At 41.6% G+C, this 16,401-nt stretch overlaps 1 protein-coding gene across 3 annotated transcripts; it reads left to right on the top strand.

Annotated features, from left to right (window-relative positions):
• Positions 1–9,319: 9,319 nt before the first annotated feature.
• On the top strand, positions 9,320–13,679 carry LOC105967772 (putative late blight resistance protein homolog R1A-3). 3 transcript variants are annotated; one of them, XM_012992386.2, is made up of 3 exons: positions 9,320–12,194; positions 12,362–12,457; positions 13,087–13,679. In XM_012992386.2, the coding sequence occupies exons 1-3, from the start codon at positions 9,483–9,485 to the stop codon at positions 13,351–13,353; spliced, it is 3,075 nt and encodes a 1,024-aa protein (XP_012847840.2). In that variant the 5' UTR covers positions 9,320–9,482; the 3' UTR covers positions 13,354–13,679. The 3 variants fall into 3 exon arrangements, with proteins under 3 accessions (XP_012847840.2, XP_088672880.1, XP_088672881.1); XM_088816754.1 differs by having other exon boundaries at positions 9,373–12,197; XM_088816755.1 differs by having other exon boundaries at positions 9,374–12,194; positions 12,365–12,457.
• Positions 13,680–16,401: the final 2,722 nt, after the last annotated feature.

Raw genomic sequence — 16,401 nt, forward strand, 5'->3', positions numbered from 1 at the left:
AGTACTTTATTTTTTTATGTAAGGGCTCCGACGTCTGATGTTCCGCTTGTTTGGAATCCGGTATGCGAATCTTTTAAGGTAATGAAGAATATGAAGAAACGTATTAAGGAGTCGGGGTTGTGTGCTTTGGAGTTCGATCCGAGTTGTCTTATTCCAAAGGGTCGGGCGCCTACACCGTTGCGTGTAGTCTACATGTTTTATGCATTTGTGTCTTATTTTGTGTTGTCTCTGCTATTCTAATAATTTTTTTTTTTTTTTTTTTTTTTTTTTTTTTTTTTTTTTTATAGATGGGTGTATTGATTTTGCGGCTCTTCGGAAGAAAGCTAGTGGAGGTGCGAAAAAGCAAGCGAAGAGGGATCCTTTGAAGCAAGCGAAATCAAGTAGTAGCAAATCGCGCGAAGTGACCCGCGTGGAGGCTCCGCATGCAAGCGGAGATGATCGTGATCATAATGTTGAGGGGGATGAGTTGGATCGATTGGTTAATAATGGGAAGGATGAGATGGTTGAGATCGAGTATGTGCCTGCACCGAAACGGCCTCGAGTGGATCCTGAGGTTTCTCATGTGCCTCCAGGGGGTGCAGGCAAATGCTTGTTCACGTATGGGGTGAACCGAGAGGGGAAGGATTCTTTTTGGGATACGACCGATCATACTATCGCGCTGAAGAAGACTGAGGGTTTCGTTGGGGAGTATGACCGAAGTCGGATGTCGGGTAAAGGTCGTGCTCATATGCTTTCGTTGGCTGGCGGAGACATGTGTCGGGTAAATATTTGTTTAATTTAATATGTTTTCGTTTTAGATTATAAGTCTCCATACTCTAATATTTTCTGTTTGAATTTTGATATAGCTTATAGCTACGTGGAGGTATCTAGTGGAGCAGGAGGAGCAAGTCGAAAAGACCCATGATGAGGAGCGTGCTGGTTGGGAGGCAAGGGAGAAAGAGCTAAAGGCTCAATTGGAGGCTGCGGAAACCAAACTAGAGGTGGCCGAGACTCTGCTCATTCAGAGGACCGATGAATTGGAGATTAGTAGGAGCGAGACCGAGGCGAGTAAAATTGAACTGATGAAATTAGATCGGTGCTATGACGAGCTGAAGGAGAAGTATGATGCCGAGAAGTTTACGGGGAAGAGGTTTTTGGCTTCTTCGGCTGGAGCAGCTTATAAGGAATCGGTTATGTTAGAAGGGGAACGTCGCTTTCAGAAGAGTGATATCTGTCGAGCTATGATCGAAGATCGAGCAATAGCTGGGGTTTATGCTCCTTTGGTTAGGACGTGTCGTCAGTACTTACGCAAGGTTGGAGGAATTGACGAGAAGATTATTCGAGGTATGGAGGAGGACATTCCTGATGATGGGGAGGATATTGATGTCGAGTGTACTGAAATTGCCTCGGATGCGGAAGCAGATGATCGAACTACCGAAGCTACTTCTGCTCGTAAAGTGTAGTTTGGTGTGATGTTGTTTTTGTTTTCCTTAGAAAAAGACTTGGTTTTTTATTTTTATTTTTATTAAGTGGGTATGTCCACTAGTATTTTTGCATGCTTCATGACTTGGTATTTGTTTGCACCTTGAGACGTTGATTTTGCTATCAACGTTATTGTTTCTTTTTATTCATTGATTTCGCACTAATGTTTTGCATATAGCATTGTTCGAGATATTCTTGATGAGGGGATCAGTCTCTCAAGATTTTTTTATAATTTTTTGGGATCGTGCCCTTTATTTTGGACCTCGTAGGTCGGAGTATTATTTAGTCCATGGCCACGTTTTAAGCATGAGGACCCTGAAAATCAAAATAGAGAGACGCAGATAATCCAGCTGGCCAGGCTATATGGACTATCTTAATTTCTCTAAGTGTTTTTAGGGTTGAAGTGAGATGAACCCGTCGTAACGGTTAAGTAGTATATGAACAATAACTTTGAGAGTAAAGTAAAAACTTGATTTAATCATTAATAAGAAATGCGAATTGTCATAAGCTTCCGTGAGGCGAAGGGAAATAACTTGTAAAAAACAAATAAATCGAACTATTGAAAAGTAATCTATGTGACTATAAGAGATTTTATTCTTCTTCCATGTCTTCCTTGTGCTCATCCTTGCTTGGTGTAGGGTAGTATGTCTACTGTCTTTTGGTGTCTCTTTGCCTGAAAAGTATCGGGGTAAAAAAAAATTCAAGTACTTGTATTGAAGACTTAATAGTTTCATAAGTTGGAGTGATGCGTATTTGGGATCACGTACTCAATATTGGGACTTTTTCTGTTCCTCGCATTCCGAGATATGAGAACAACTCATGAGTTGCGGTGGATTGCTGCGCGACCCTGCCTGTCAAAGGAGATGGCGTTATTGTTTAGTATAGAGACCCACTAATGTGCTTGTGATATGACTTAGTAAAAGTGGTGTTACCCTTAGTGAGATAGTACAGAGTATCTTCTCTCTTTGGGTGAATGGTGGTCGGTAAGCATCCTCTCGTAATTGGCTCTTAATCTGTAAGAAGATGATGAGACGTGTTATGGAAGGTTGATGTAGATAATATCACTAGTCCCCCAGTTTGGGAGGGATGTTTACACACCTCGTTATGGAGTCCCTTCTCGAGCTTTTAGAGACATTTTTGCATGAAGAGAGACGTGGAAGGTTGTGAAGCCTGCAAGGCGACTTTCGTATGAGGAAGATGTAGATGTAAACTTAAACAAATTTGATTTAAGATGGATGTATACCTCAAGCGTAGAACCTTTTGAGATTCCCTATATTCCAGGTTCTGGGTATAGGGTGTCCGTCGAGGTTCTCGAGACGATATGCTCCATTGTTAATCACTTGTGTGATTTTATATGGTCCTTCCCACTTCGGGTCGAGTTTACCGATTGGGCGTGAGGCTTCGGCTTTGCGGAGAACTAAATCTCCTACTTGGAAAGAGCGAGGGCGGACTTTGGAGTTATAAACTTTCGCCATGCGACTCTTGTACATTTGCTGTCTGATGGATGCAATCTCTCTTAGCTCGTCGACGAGATCGAGGTTAGCCCTCATTGCTTCTTCATTCTCCTCTGGTGAATAATTGATGACTCTCCAAGAGGGTTCGCCAATCTCTACGGGTGCTACAGCCTCTGTTCCAAAAGCTAGGTTAAATGGAGATTCTCCTGTTGCTGTTCGTGGGGTTGTTCGATATGCCCACAGAGCATTGGGTAATTCTTCAACCCACTTTCCCTTGGCACTTCCAAGCCTTGTCTTGAGATGTTGAAGTATCGTGCGATTGGTTACTTCAGTTTGACCATTTGCTTGGGGGTTTGCCACCGAAGTGAAGAATTGCTTAATAGATAAGCCAAGGCACCAACTCTTGACTTTGTCTCCACAAAATTGTGTTCCATTGTCCGAAATAATGGAACGGGGAATGCCGAAGCGGCACACAATGTTTTTCCAAAGGAATTGGATGACATCTTCTTCTCGAATGCGAGCTAAAGGTTCTGCTTCTACCCACTTGGTGAAGTAATCTACAGCTACAATGAGGAACTTGCGTCCTCCTGTTGCTGGTGGAAAAGGACCGACCAAGTCAACTCCCCATTGAGCGAAAGGTATGGGACTGTCAATCGGTTGCATCAATGCTGCGGGGAGATGAAGGATGTTAGCGTGTTCTTGGCAAGGCTTGCATCTCTGCACTAGTTTTTTCGCATCTTCATGCATGGTGGGCCAATAGTAACCTTGTCTCAATATTTTGAGAGCTAAGTTTCTTCCACTTAAATGATTACCACAAATGCCTTCATGTACTTCCCGAAGCACATAGTCTGCTGCTGATGGGTTAAGGCATTTAAGATAGGGGGAGGAGAACCCTCGCTTGTAGAGATCTTCACCTATCATTAGGAAACGGGCCGCCCTTACCTTTATTTTCTTCGCTTGGGCGATGTCAGTCGGAAGTTCCCCGCTTTTGAGATAGTTTGTAATGGGGGTGATCCAACAGGGTTCGCTCTCTTCAGCGCAATTCACTCCGTCGGTGGAGACTATTTCTGGTTGGGAAGCCGTGAGAAGGGTGATTTTCCGGCTTCCAATGCTTGCCATGGAACTACCAAGTCTAGCCAACTTGTCTGCATCAATATTGTTGGCACGTGGTACTTGCTTTATCTCGTAGCTATCCAATTTTGAGAGGAGGGTAAGTGCAAGAGCAAGATACTTTGCCATGGATTCTTCTTTGGCCTCATAGTTCCCAAGGACTTGGTTGACCACCAACTGGGAGTCGCTGTGTACTATGAGTTTGCGAGCTCCAGCTGCTAAAGCGAGGCGGATACCAGCGATCAAAGCTTCATATTCGGCTTCGTTATTGGAGGCTTTGAAATCAAACCGTTTAGCATACTCGAATTCATCGCCATCTGGGCTTGTTAGTACAATACCCGCGCCTCCTCCTGTAGCGGTAGATGATCCATCAACATTGATGGCCCAAGTGGGTATGGATGTGCTCTCTTCCGATGTAGTCATCTCTACTACAAAGTCTGCTAGGATTTGAGCTTTGATGGCTGGGCGTGGTTTGAACTCAACCCCATATTCACTTAGCTCTATAGCCCATTTAGCTAATCGTCCGGAAGTCTCGGGACTTCTCAATATTTGTTTAAGGGGATAGTTGGTGAGAACTATCACCTGGTGCGACTGGAAGTACGGACGTAACTTTCTGGCTGCATTGATGAGCGCGAGAGCAAGTTTCTCCATATTGGTGTAGCGGTGCTCTGGGCCTTGGAGAGCTCGGCTTATGTAATATACCGGTTGGTGACCTTTTTCACCATCCCGAATGAGCACTGCGCTAATGGCATCAGCAGAAATGGCCAAGTATAGGAAAAGAGTGTCTCCCGGCTGGGGCTTCGTTAGTAGAGGTGGGGAAGTGAGATATGCTTTCAATTCTGTGAAAGCTCTTTGACAGTCTTCATTCCACTCAAACTTTTTCCCACCTCTTAGTATCTTGAAGAAAGGAAGACCCTTATCAGCCGATCGGGATATAAATCGGTTTAAGGCTGCCAAACAACCATTAAGTTGTTGGACCTTCTTAATCGATGTGGGAGGGGCCATGGAGGTGATAGCTTCAATCTTTGCTGGGTTGGCTTCAATTCCCCGTTGTGATATCATATACCCTAAGAATTTTCCGCCTCGAACTCCAAAAGAACATTTTAGGGGATTGAGCTTCATCTTGTATTTACGTAAGATGGAGAAGCATTGACTTAAATCGGTTAGGTGATCCGCGACTTTAATACTCTTGACAAGCATGTCATCAATGTACACTTCCATGTTCTTACCAATCAAGTCCGCGAACATCGTGTTCACCAGGCGTTGGTAAGTAGCTCCTGCATTCTTGAGACCGAACGGCATAACTCGATAGCAATAGATGCCTTGGTCAGTAATGAAACTAGCTCTCTCTTGATCTTCTGGGGCGAGCAATATTTGGTTGTATCCTTGATATGCATCAAGGAAGCTGAGAAGTTCGCACCCTGAGGTTGAGTCTATGAGCTGGTCGATCCTTGGTAAGGGAAATGGATCCTTCGGGCATGCCTTGTTGAGGTCGGTGAAGTCTACACATAGCCTCCACTTGCCTCCGGGTTTAGGTACTAATACCACATTGGATAACCACTCGGGATACTGAACCGATCTAATGTGGCCTGCATCTAAGAGTTTTGCCACTTCCTCTTTGATATGTTTGTTGCGCTCAGGACCGAAAGTCCTTTTACGTTGCTTGACCGGTTTCAATCTTTTGTCAACGTTTAGTCGATGCAATGCTACTTTCGGAGGAATTCCCGTTAGATCTTGAGCTTTCCAAGCAAATACGTCTCCATTTTGCCTAAGGAAGTTAACTAGCTGATTCTCCACTTCTTGATCTAGATCAGAGCCGATACGGAGAAGCTTAGAATTATCTCCGGGTATGAGTTCTACTGATTTTAGTTCTTCAACTGCGGCTAGCTTGGCGGTGTCGTCGGGTACGCTGATTAGGATTTCTTTATCAGCTTCGATGACCGCGTTGACCCATTTTCGCTTATCTTGTCTCGGGGTGTCGTCTCCTTTCCCTAAAGGATTAGGTCTCTTAGAGGGTTCACGTAGAGCTCTTGCATAACATTCTCGAGCGAGACGCCTATCTCCAAGTACCTCTCCGATCCCGTAAGGAGTGGGGAATTTCCACTTTTGGTGGTAAGATGAAGGCACAGACTTGAATGTATGGATCGCGGGCCTTCCCACGATGATGTTATAAGGGGATGGCTTGTCGACGATAAGGAATTTTATCATTTTCGTTACTCGGCAAGGATCTTCCCCTAAGGAGATGGGTAACTCTACTTCCCCCATGGATAAAACACCTTCTCCCGTGAATCCTTTCAGTGGTGTAGTGATGGGATTGAACCGTGCGTTGTCTATGCCTAGCTGCTTGAATGTGTGGAGATACATAATGTCGGCTGAGCTCCCACCGTCCACTAGTATCTTTTTAACTATGAAGTTGGCCACCGTTGCAGTTATCACCAACGCATCGACATGATCTTCATCTGGTCCTTCAAGGTCTGAGGAGTTGAAGACTATGCCATGATCAGGTCTTCGTATTTGATAGACGGATGCGGATGGAGAAGCATATTCTTGATTCATGCGTGCTGATCGAGCGAGGGTGCGTCTCGCATTTTGTGAGTCGCCACCTGCCGGTCCTCCGGAGATAAAAGAGATGATTCCTCGGGTGGGTTGGTTATCATTGTTATCTGGGTCGCGCCGATGACCCCCATCCTCTCGTCGTTGTTGTTGATCTCGATTGTTATCTCGGCGTGGAAGATCATCACGACGCTTATTTCGAGGCTTATCAATATATTCGCTTAAGTGGCCTTGCTTGATCAACCTCTCAATCGCCAATTTGAGTTGCGCACATTCCTCAGTAGTATGCCCTTTATCTCTGTGGAATCGACAATAGCGATCCGATTTTTCTCGTTTCGCATTGGGTTGCATTGGGCGTGGAGGCTCTGCCAGACCTTTTTGTTCAATCACATGAAGTATTTCGGTGAGGCGAGTATTGAGTGGAGTGAATCGATTATAAGTTGAAGATGATTGGCCTTGAGGTGGGGGTGGAGGACGTCGATCATCTCGTCTCCTAATGTCAGGGCGGTCATCTTCTCTCTTCCTCTTGGGAGGAGCATTGGCAGAAGCTTCTTCTATGCGTATATATTTTTCAGCTCGATTTAACAGCTCATCTAAGTTGCCAGGAGGTCTTCCTGCGATAGATTCTTTGAACCTACCCGACTTCAGGTTTTGCTGCATAATCCCTGAGAGCATATCTTGTCCTACACTGGGAACTTCATGAACAGCCTCCACAAAACGCCTGATGTAGTTGCGGAGTGTTTCATTGTCTCTCTGTACGATAGAGAAGAGATGTGCTGGAGTTTTAGCATATTGCTTATTGATGGCGAATTGGTTGGTGAAACGCAATGACAACTGAGCGAAAGTGTCAATTGATCCTGTGGGCAGAGCGTTGAACCAATTCATGGCTCTCTTGGATAGAGTGGTGCGAAACATCTTGCACATTGCTGCATCTGTCGGGCCATATAGGTCTGCCATAGCGTGGAACTTCTCTATGTGTTCCTGCGGGTCGGTAGTTCCTTCGAACTGAGGTAAGCCCGATACTTTCACTCCTTGAGGCAATACCTCGTTGAGGATGTTTAGGGTGAAAGGACTGCGCCTTGTTGGGACTGGCGCTCTTCCGTCAATTGGATTGTTCAATCTGGGGAACTGGTTTTGGCGAGATACTCTACTATTTATCTCGTCTTCCCCTTCATTAAAGAGATGAGCTCTTCGTAGAGACGCATCACCCCGTTGGAGCGAATGGTGGCGTTGTTGTCTGGGTTGTGGCTCCCTGTGATTGGTAGATAGCTGCATCCGGGATCTTGGATCTGAGGTGGATGAGGATACACTTATCCGATCGTCATTGTTCTGGGCCGGTTGCTGTACCCTGGGTGGCATTGCGGGTGGAGCATTAGCTGGGATCACGGGGGGAGCGTTAGCTGGGATCGCGGGGGGAGCATTTGCTGCCATCGTGGCGATATATTGCGCCACCGCATCAGTGGCGGCGCGAGTAGAAACTTCTGTTATCATTCGTTGGAGTGCCTCCTCGGTTATTTGAACCGTTCGAGAAGCAGGTAGAGGTGGAGCCTGTAGTGGAGGATCGGCGAGTGGTGGATCCCGAGGGGGAATCACCTGAACCTCACGTGGTGGATCCGGAGCACGTGGAGGAGGTGGCAAGCCAGAGCCTCCTCGAACTGGGAGGTTGTTAGCTGTGTCATTCTCTCTCCGAGTGGACTCAGGAGGATCTTGCTGGCTACGTGATCTGGTCTGCATTCCCACAGACGGCGCCAAAATGATGATGTAAAAAATAAATCACCTAATGTGTTGAAGCTGGGAGAGCAAAGTAGGTCACGTGCTCACGAGCTAGATAGTCCTGAGAACTTTAATTTGCTCTAGGGTCCTGCGAACAGAAAACACGTAATCTAAGCCGGGGGTTGATCCGGCGGAAACCCCTCCGACGCTCAAGTCAGACGTGAGGATAGTTGGTAATTGTAGAGAGAATTTCTCAAGAAGAATTGATTGAATAATAATAACGTACCTTTATTCAATGAATTTAAGTTGTATTTATACTTTATTGATTGGGCCGAGATCAGTTTATCAGGCCCAACTTTCTTTGGGTGTGATTGGGCCTTCGTATAAATAGCTAATAAGTTGGGCCTGTGGCCCAGTAAATATGGGTCTATTGGGCTGGGCCAATAGGCATATCAGGCGTATATCAAATGAAACTTAGAATTAGGGGTTTGAACGAGCCGAGCTCGCCAGTTTTGGCAGGCTTGAGCTCGAGCCCAAGCTCATTTGGTGTTTTTTTGTAATTATTAAATATAATTATTTAAAAGAAGTATTTAGATTATAATAAAACAATAAACTATAGTTGTATATATTTTTTAATATTTATATATTCTTTTTATATTATTTCTATATTATTTTATATTATTATACATTATTTAAATAAAAAATAATATTTAAAAACGAAAAAAAATAAGGCTCCAACAACTAAAAACAAGCTTGAGCTAGAAAAGCTCGAGTTCAAGTTCGAGCTTTTTTGAGCCAGCTCATTAAACTCACGAGCGGCTCACCTCGTTTACTACCACTACTTGGAATTAATGGATTTTACTAAAAATATTTGATTTTTTCCAGCATTGTGTAAGCTAGTGAGGTGCTGTCTCAAATAACCCCCGATAAGGGTAATAATAATGCAGGCACGGAGCTTGCCGACAAATACAATCAATGAATCTTGACTTATAGTAGTAAAAGAGAAACAAGTGGTGCTGATAAAAAGTAAGCAAAACACATAAGAGCCACAGCCAACAAGTTTCTTCGCAAGAATATCTTTAGAGAGTAAATATTTGATCCTACTTTTTTCTTCTTACTAGAAATCACACATACAGTATGAATATCTGAAGAGGCAAAGACTGTGTATTGAGCAATCAGAATCCTCGAGATATGGCTGCAGCTTATGCGGCTTTAGTTTCTCTCACTCATACTCTTGATCAGATCCTCCACCCTCCTCCTACCCTTCATATCATTTTTGATACAGATCAAATTGTATCTCTACGACAAAAAGCCGACTTTTTCGTAGATTTTCTCAAAAATCACTCAAGTACTAGCGGCGACGACAAACGGATCGAAGACTTGCAGAACAGGATCGGCGGTGCAGCTTATGCAGCAGAACATATCATTGAATTCAATGTGCGCAACCAAATTCTTGCTGAATCTGCTGTTGATAGGGAAGAAACCTTTAATCTCTTGTTTGAAGGTGTACATAATTCAATACAAGAGTTCCTTTTCATTGAGAAAGAGTTGGTGGAATTCAAGAAAGATCATGTGCAACATAAAAACTCCACAAGTACAGAAGCGAGTTCATCATCATCATCATCATCATCATCATCATCATCATCATCATCATCATCATCATCATCATCATCATCATCATCATCATCAAGGCCTCTTCTTCATATCGGCGAAAACACCATGGTGGGATTCGATGACCACATGGTTGAAATTATGGGCGCTCTCTCCACTTATGAGTCTAATCTTCGAGTCATCTCTATTGTTGGAATGGGAGGCATAGGTAAGACTGCTCTTGCCACTACTGTTTATAACAATCCCTTTATTGTGGAAATGTTTGGGATTCGTGCTTGGTTTACGGTCTCCCAGGAATATACCGAGAAGGAGATTATTCTAGGCCTTTTGCATCAGATCAATAATACATATCGAAATGCACATGACATGATAGATGATGATGAACTTGGAGATAAATTGTACAAAACTCTATTTGGGAGGAAGTATTTACTAGTAATGGATGACATGTGGGATATCAAGGCCTGGGATATGGTAAAAAGGTTCCTTCCTGATAATAATAATGGAAGTCGAATCTTGGTAACTACTAGGCTATTGAAGTTGGCTGCAGATCTTGGATCTTGTTGCCCTTATCAATTGAGTTTTCTAGATGAAACACAAAGTTGGGATCTACTCTGCCAAAAGATATTTGCAGAAGGACGTTGCCCCATTGAATTGGAGGGAACCGGAAAAAGTATTGCGAAAAAATGCAGAGGGCTTCCATTGGCCCTTGTTGTGATTGGTGGGCTTCTTGCAAAGTCCAAAGCAGAACATTGGAAGTATGTTGAAGAAGATGTAACCTCAGCAGTATACAACCAAGATGAAGAGTTCTGCATGAAGATATTATCTTTGAGTTATAATCGCTTGCCTATATATCTCAAGCCTTGTTTCCTTTACTTTGCCGTGTTCCCAGACGATTATACTATCGAAGTGCCCAGGCTGCTCAAGTTGTGGGTTGCTGAAGGATTTATTAGGCAGTGTGGTCATAAAAGCTTAGAAGACATTGGAAGAGAGTATTTGGAGGATCTTATAGATAGAAATCTCATTTTGGTAAACTCGCGATTGATTATTGGAGAACTGATATATTGCTCCATTCATGACCTTTTAAGTGACCTAAGCAGGAGAGAAGCTCAGAAAGAAAATTTTATTCTCAGTGGAAAGCTTTATAACCACCTCGATATTTTATCAAATACGGAGATCAGACCAACACGGCTAAGCATTAACGGTGGCAGATGGAAAGGGACAAAACTTATGCCCTATAGATCACTCGTACCTACTCGGTCTTTCTTAAGCTTCTCTAAGGGGGATTTAACTGATTACAATGCTCATCAGTTTCCGTTACTACGGGTATTGAATGTGGTTGATAGATATCCTAAACATGTTGTTCTACAGCTAATTAACTCAAGATATGTTTCTTGCATGGGTCCCATGATGTTGATGTCGTCTTCTACATTATCCCGATTGTGGGGTCTACAAACCATAGCTGTTGAGGGAAAGTTGATTCTACCTATTGAGATATGGCAGATGCCCCAACTTCGACATATTGAGGGCAACCGTATTAATATGCCCGATCCTCCGTCTCCAGATGATGTCCAAAAAATCATACTTCTTGAAAATCTGCAAACACTTTCGATAATCAGAGATTTCAAATGTTGTGAACAGCTAATCAAAAGAATCCCAAATGTGAAGACGTTGCGAAATGTTTGTCAAACAATTGGATATAATAATTGCTTAAGAAATATTGGCCTTCTTCATAAACTCGAAGAACTTTACTTGGAGTGTCCTCCTTGTGGTGGAGAAATTGTCTTCCCATGTTCACTTAAAAATTTGAGCTTAAGTGGATGCAAGATTCCTTGGGAAGATATGTCCGTTGTTGGTTCTCTGCCCAACCTTGAAAGTCTCCAATTGTGGAAAAATGCTGCTGTAGGCCAAAAGTGGATTCCAAAAGAAGGGGAATTCGCTCGACTCAAGTACTTGTTGATTCATAAGTGTGAGTTGGAGATATGGGAAGCAGAAAATACACATTTCCCATGTCTTGAGATTCTACGTCTTGGATACTTAAACCTCAAGGAGATCCCATCGGATTTTGCCGAAATATTACCAATTCGAAGGATTGACTTAGATAATAATAGCACCAATGACCTTTTGGTATCTTCTGCAAATGAAATATCAGAGCAGCGAGAGAACATAGGATACGATAGTCTTCAAGTTCAATATAGTACGGTTGGAGCGCTCATAACTTGGGTGAAGAGAGGTACTAATCTTGTTGTTTGTGGCGACGGTCACATCGGAGTTATTATCACGAGTGGCAATCAGGTTGTTTGTTCTTACTTTGTGATGGTGTTTTCTGTTTATATATGTTATCTTTCTTTCTCCCTTTCTTCTATTTAATGTTCAAGGATCTTGTTGTCTTACCGCATTTAAACATTCTGCCTTTAGAGCGTTCAAATTTACACTTTCGGTTTTAAATCTTTATGACACAGAAGGTGGAGACTCGTGTTGCGACGAAGGATGTTAATCCTGAATGGGATGAGGAACTCACAATTCTTAATCCAAATGAAAGTCATCCAGTTTCTCTGGTGAGGTTCTTTAATTCATGATAGCGTAAATTACACCTATCCTTGAGGTATGCTAAAATAACTTTAAAGTTCCTGTAGTATTAGTAATTATAGCCACACCCCTTAAACAATCACCACAGCCATGATTTCATGTCCTGTGAACAATATGTACTATATTTGTTTCCCGCCGACCATTAATGCTACCATAGACTAAAATTTATAAATGATATATAAAACAATAAGGATTTAAGAAATATTGAGATAATCATGTCATCCCCTAGCTCTATGTTGTCTCCATTACTACCTGAAACTAATAGTCCGTCATAACCCTAATGGAATAACTTTTCTAATGCGTTATTCCGTTAGGGTTTATAACTATGTTTTAGGGGGTGATTGCATTATCGATACCACAAGGACCTTAAAGTTATTTTTAGCATACCTCAAGGTTGTTGATGTAATTTTCCCTTCGTAATAATAACAAATAAAAATTCTGCAATAGTTGTTTCTCACCGTTTTTTCATTGAGTTAAAAACATGAAATTCAAACAGGTTTGGAATATGTTTATCATAGATTTGAAATATGTAGTTCCAAATCAGTACGTAAAAGTATATATATGTTTATGTTGATTCATATTGTACGTATGGTTGTAGATAGTGTATGACGACAACAAGTTGAGCGATGAGAAGATGGGAGAAGCAGAGTTTGATATTGGACCTTTGGTACAAGCAGCAAAGATAAATCCAAATGGCCTTCCGAACGATACAATAGTCACACGAATACTGCCTTCAAGCTCCAATTGCCTTGCTAAAGAAAGTTCCATTTTTTGGGAAGACGGGGTAGTAAAGCAGGACATGCGCCTGAGACTGAAAAATGTCGAATGTGGAGAAATAGAAATTCAGATCCGGTGGATTTTTTAATAGAAGGAGATGTGCGCGCGGCAGCTTTGAAAAAAACATCCGTGACCCGAAAAAAGCTGCTATGAAACAACTAGACAATAGAGCAATATATATCACACGTGTTAGGTACAACCAGTACATGAATTTTCCTTAGTTTAAAAGGTCATCGAGAAATCACGCCCCCGTTTAAGTATTTTGTCTTATATCTTGGGCGGCTTTGCGAACATTGATTGTTCTCCCATTCATACTCTTCTTTTAATTTCCAGCATATATACAGCATTTGGATTCCATGGGTGTAATATTCAGTCCTTACCTAGTTGATATATCAATATTCAGTTCACTATTCCGAAGATCTTTCGTTTGTCTACCTAGTTGATATTATTCTTAGAACATTTTATTTGCCAATGACATGACTATAGATTTAAGAGGGTAATAACAGGGGAAATAATAAGAGAAATTGAATTGGTGAATTGGTCTTTAATTTTTAGTAGATGATAAGGAACGTCAAATTGGATTCGAATTGGAAAATAACTATTTAATTCGTAGAAGAGTTATTGATGGGCATCGGTGGAGATACCGAAAGAAATTATGGAAAAATAAGGGTTTTCAACGAACTGAAATTGTATTTGAGTACGAAACGAACTCTATCTCAAGTAAAACGGCGCAAGGAACAAAACTCATGAGCAAAGCTCATGAATCACGTCAAATTTCAGCAATCCAACGTCGTTTGGACTCCTAAAAGTTCGTTTTTGCTATTTTAGGTAAGTTTTAGAAAATTAATATCAAATCATAGAAAAATCGGATTAGGATTCCGTAAATTGGGTTGTTCCCAAAATTACGAGATCTACTAGAATCAGACTCTAAATCGTTTTTGCCGTTTTTGGTAATTTTTATTATTTTCTTAGTTTAATTAGGGTTTTCAGTTTTTTAGTATAAATAGGTGCCTTAGGACTTTATTTTAAAGAGAATTTCGAATTTTAATAAAATATTTAGAGTTTTCTCTATTTTTCTGGTGGATTCCAGAGTTTTCGGTGGATTCCGAATGTTATTTTGTTCTATAGGATTAATTCGTAGAAATTAATTCTTTACCGTGCTTCCGTTCTGCGTCAGTTGGCATCAGTAGCGAGGTTTTTCCTGGTTAGATGGCGAAAGGTGCGAGACATGGAGACAACAACTACGTTGGCGATGACCGCGGGGTTGAGAAACTGCAAAATCTGCGGTTGGTGCGCGAGGGATTTGCCCTTGACAACAACAACAGAAGAACTGGATCTATCATGGGTATTGCCGACGGTGTAGCCCGAGGTGCATATGTTAGACACAATTATCATGGATCTGTTCAACTTCAATCAAGGTATGACGACTATTCAAAGGTGAGCGGCAACTCTGAGTTTGAAGAAGACCCGCCTAGAAGGAGGCAAAAAGATCGTGATAAATATCTGGTAAGAGCTGAAATTCCTTCTTTTAGTGGAAATTTTCTTGAAGTTGAGGATTTTATTGATTGGGTGTCAGAAGTCGAAAATTATTTTGAATTGATGGGCATTTTGCCGAATAAGATGGTAAAATTGGTTAGGTGTGAGTTAAAGGGTTGTGCAGCCGCATGGTGGGATGAAATACAGAGGAAGAGAGCTAGACAAGAAAAATTTCCAATCCAATCATGGAGGAGGATGAGAAAAATGTTGATGGATCGTTTTTTACCCCTAGGTTATGAGCAACGTCTATTTCAACTATATAGTAATTGTTCGCAAGGGAGTAGATCTGTTAACAAGTATACTGCTGAGTTTATGAGACTAGCAGACTTAAATAACCTGCAAGAATCCGAAAGTATGAAAATTTCAAGGTATTTGCAAGGATAGGGTGGCGCGCAATCGACTCCCTTGAAGAGGCTGAAGAGTTAGCATGGAGCGAGGAATATTATCAGAAGCGAAATAGTTCTTCTAGAAAAATCAAAGATGTTCCACCCGTTGTCAAAGTTAAGGAGGTACAAGATACTTCGTTTGTTATTGAAGCACCCAGTTTGGTGGGAGATCATGGCGTACGAGTTAACGAAGTTGAAGACGAAATTGTTGATGCAAAAGTTAAAATTAGCGTAGCTATGATTAACGATGATATTAACGAAATCAAGGTGAAAGTCGATGAAGTTGAAGGGAGAGTCAACGAGGTTGAAGAGAGCATCAACATAGTCGAAGAGAGCTCCAACGGGGTAGAAGAGAATGTTAACAAGGTTGAAGAGGGAGTCGATGAGTTTCAAGAGGATGTTAAAAATAAATTTGAGGAAGAATTTGAAGTTGTAAAATTTGTTCAAGAAGAGGAAGGTTCACGTGAAGAGAAGGAACAAGTGGATTGCGTTGAGGTATGTGATCTAATTGTAGATAGTGTTTGTTGTGAAGTTCCTGTATCGGAGAAATTGGTGGAGCCATTGAGATTTTCGATTAAGAAGCCAATTTTTCCAACGCCTCGTTTGGATGAAGATTTTGTAAGCGAGATTTTTGTGCCGGGAATATTGGTGGAGCACTTGAAGTTGTTTGCAAAGAAGTATGCATTGTTATATTTTGATCATAGCTCGAGGTCGAGCTCTTTTGAAGAAGAGGAGATTGATAAGGAACGTCAAATTGGATTCGAATTGGAAAATAACTATTTAATTCGTAGAAGAGTTATTGATGGGCATCGGTGGAGATACCGAAAGAAATTATGGAAAAATAAGGGTTTTCAACGAACTGAAATTGTATTTGAGTACGAAACGAACTCTATCTCAAGTAAAACGGCGCAAGGAACAAAACTCATGAATCACGTCAAATTTCAGCAATCCAACGTCGTTTGGACTCCTAAAAGTTCGTTTTTGCTATTTTAGGTAAGTTTTAGAAAATTAATATCAAATCATAGAAAAATCGGATTAGGATTCCGTAAATTGGGTTGTTCCCAAAATTACGAGATCTACTAGAATCAGACTCTAAATCGTTTTTGCCGTTTTTGGTAATTTTTATTATTTTCTTAGTTTAATTAGGGTTTTCAGTTTTTTAGTATAAATAGGTGCCTTAGGACTTTATTTTAAAGAGAATTTCGAATTTTAAT

Source organism: Erythranthe guttata, chromosome 4, assembly GCF_056151865.1.
Source record: "Erythranthe guttata isolate IM_541 chromosome 4, IM_541, whole genome shotgun sequence".
Classification (NCBI taxonomy): Eukaryota; Viridiplantae; Streptophyta; class Magnoliopsida; order Lamiales; family Phrymaceae; genus Erythranthe; species Erythranthe guttata.

Coding starts and splice junctions, on each gene's coding strand:
- LOC105967772 (XM_088816754.1), top strand. CDS start 9,483: ATGGCTGCAGCTTATGCGGCTTTAGTTTCTCTCACTCATACTCTTGAT. Junction 12,198..12,361: donor TCACGAGTGGCAATCAGGTT/GTTTGTTCTTAC, acceptor TTTATGACACAG/AAGGTGGAGACTCGTGTTGC. Junction 12,458..13,086: donor AAAGTCATCCAGTTTCTCTG/GTGAGGTTCTTT, acceptor GTATGGTTGTAG/ATAGTGTATGACGACAACAA.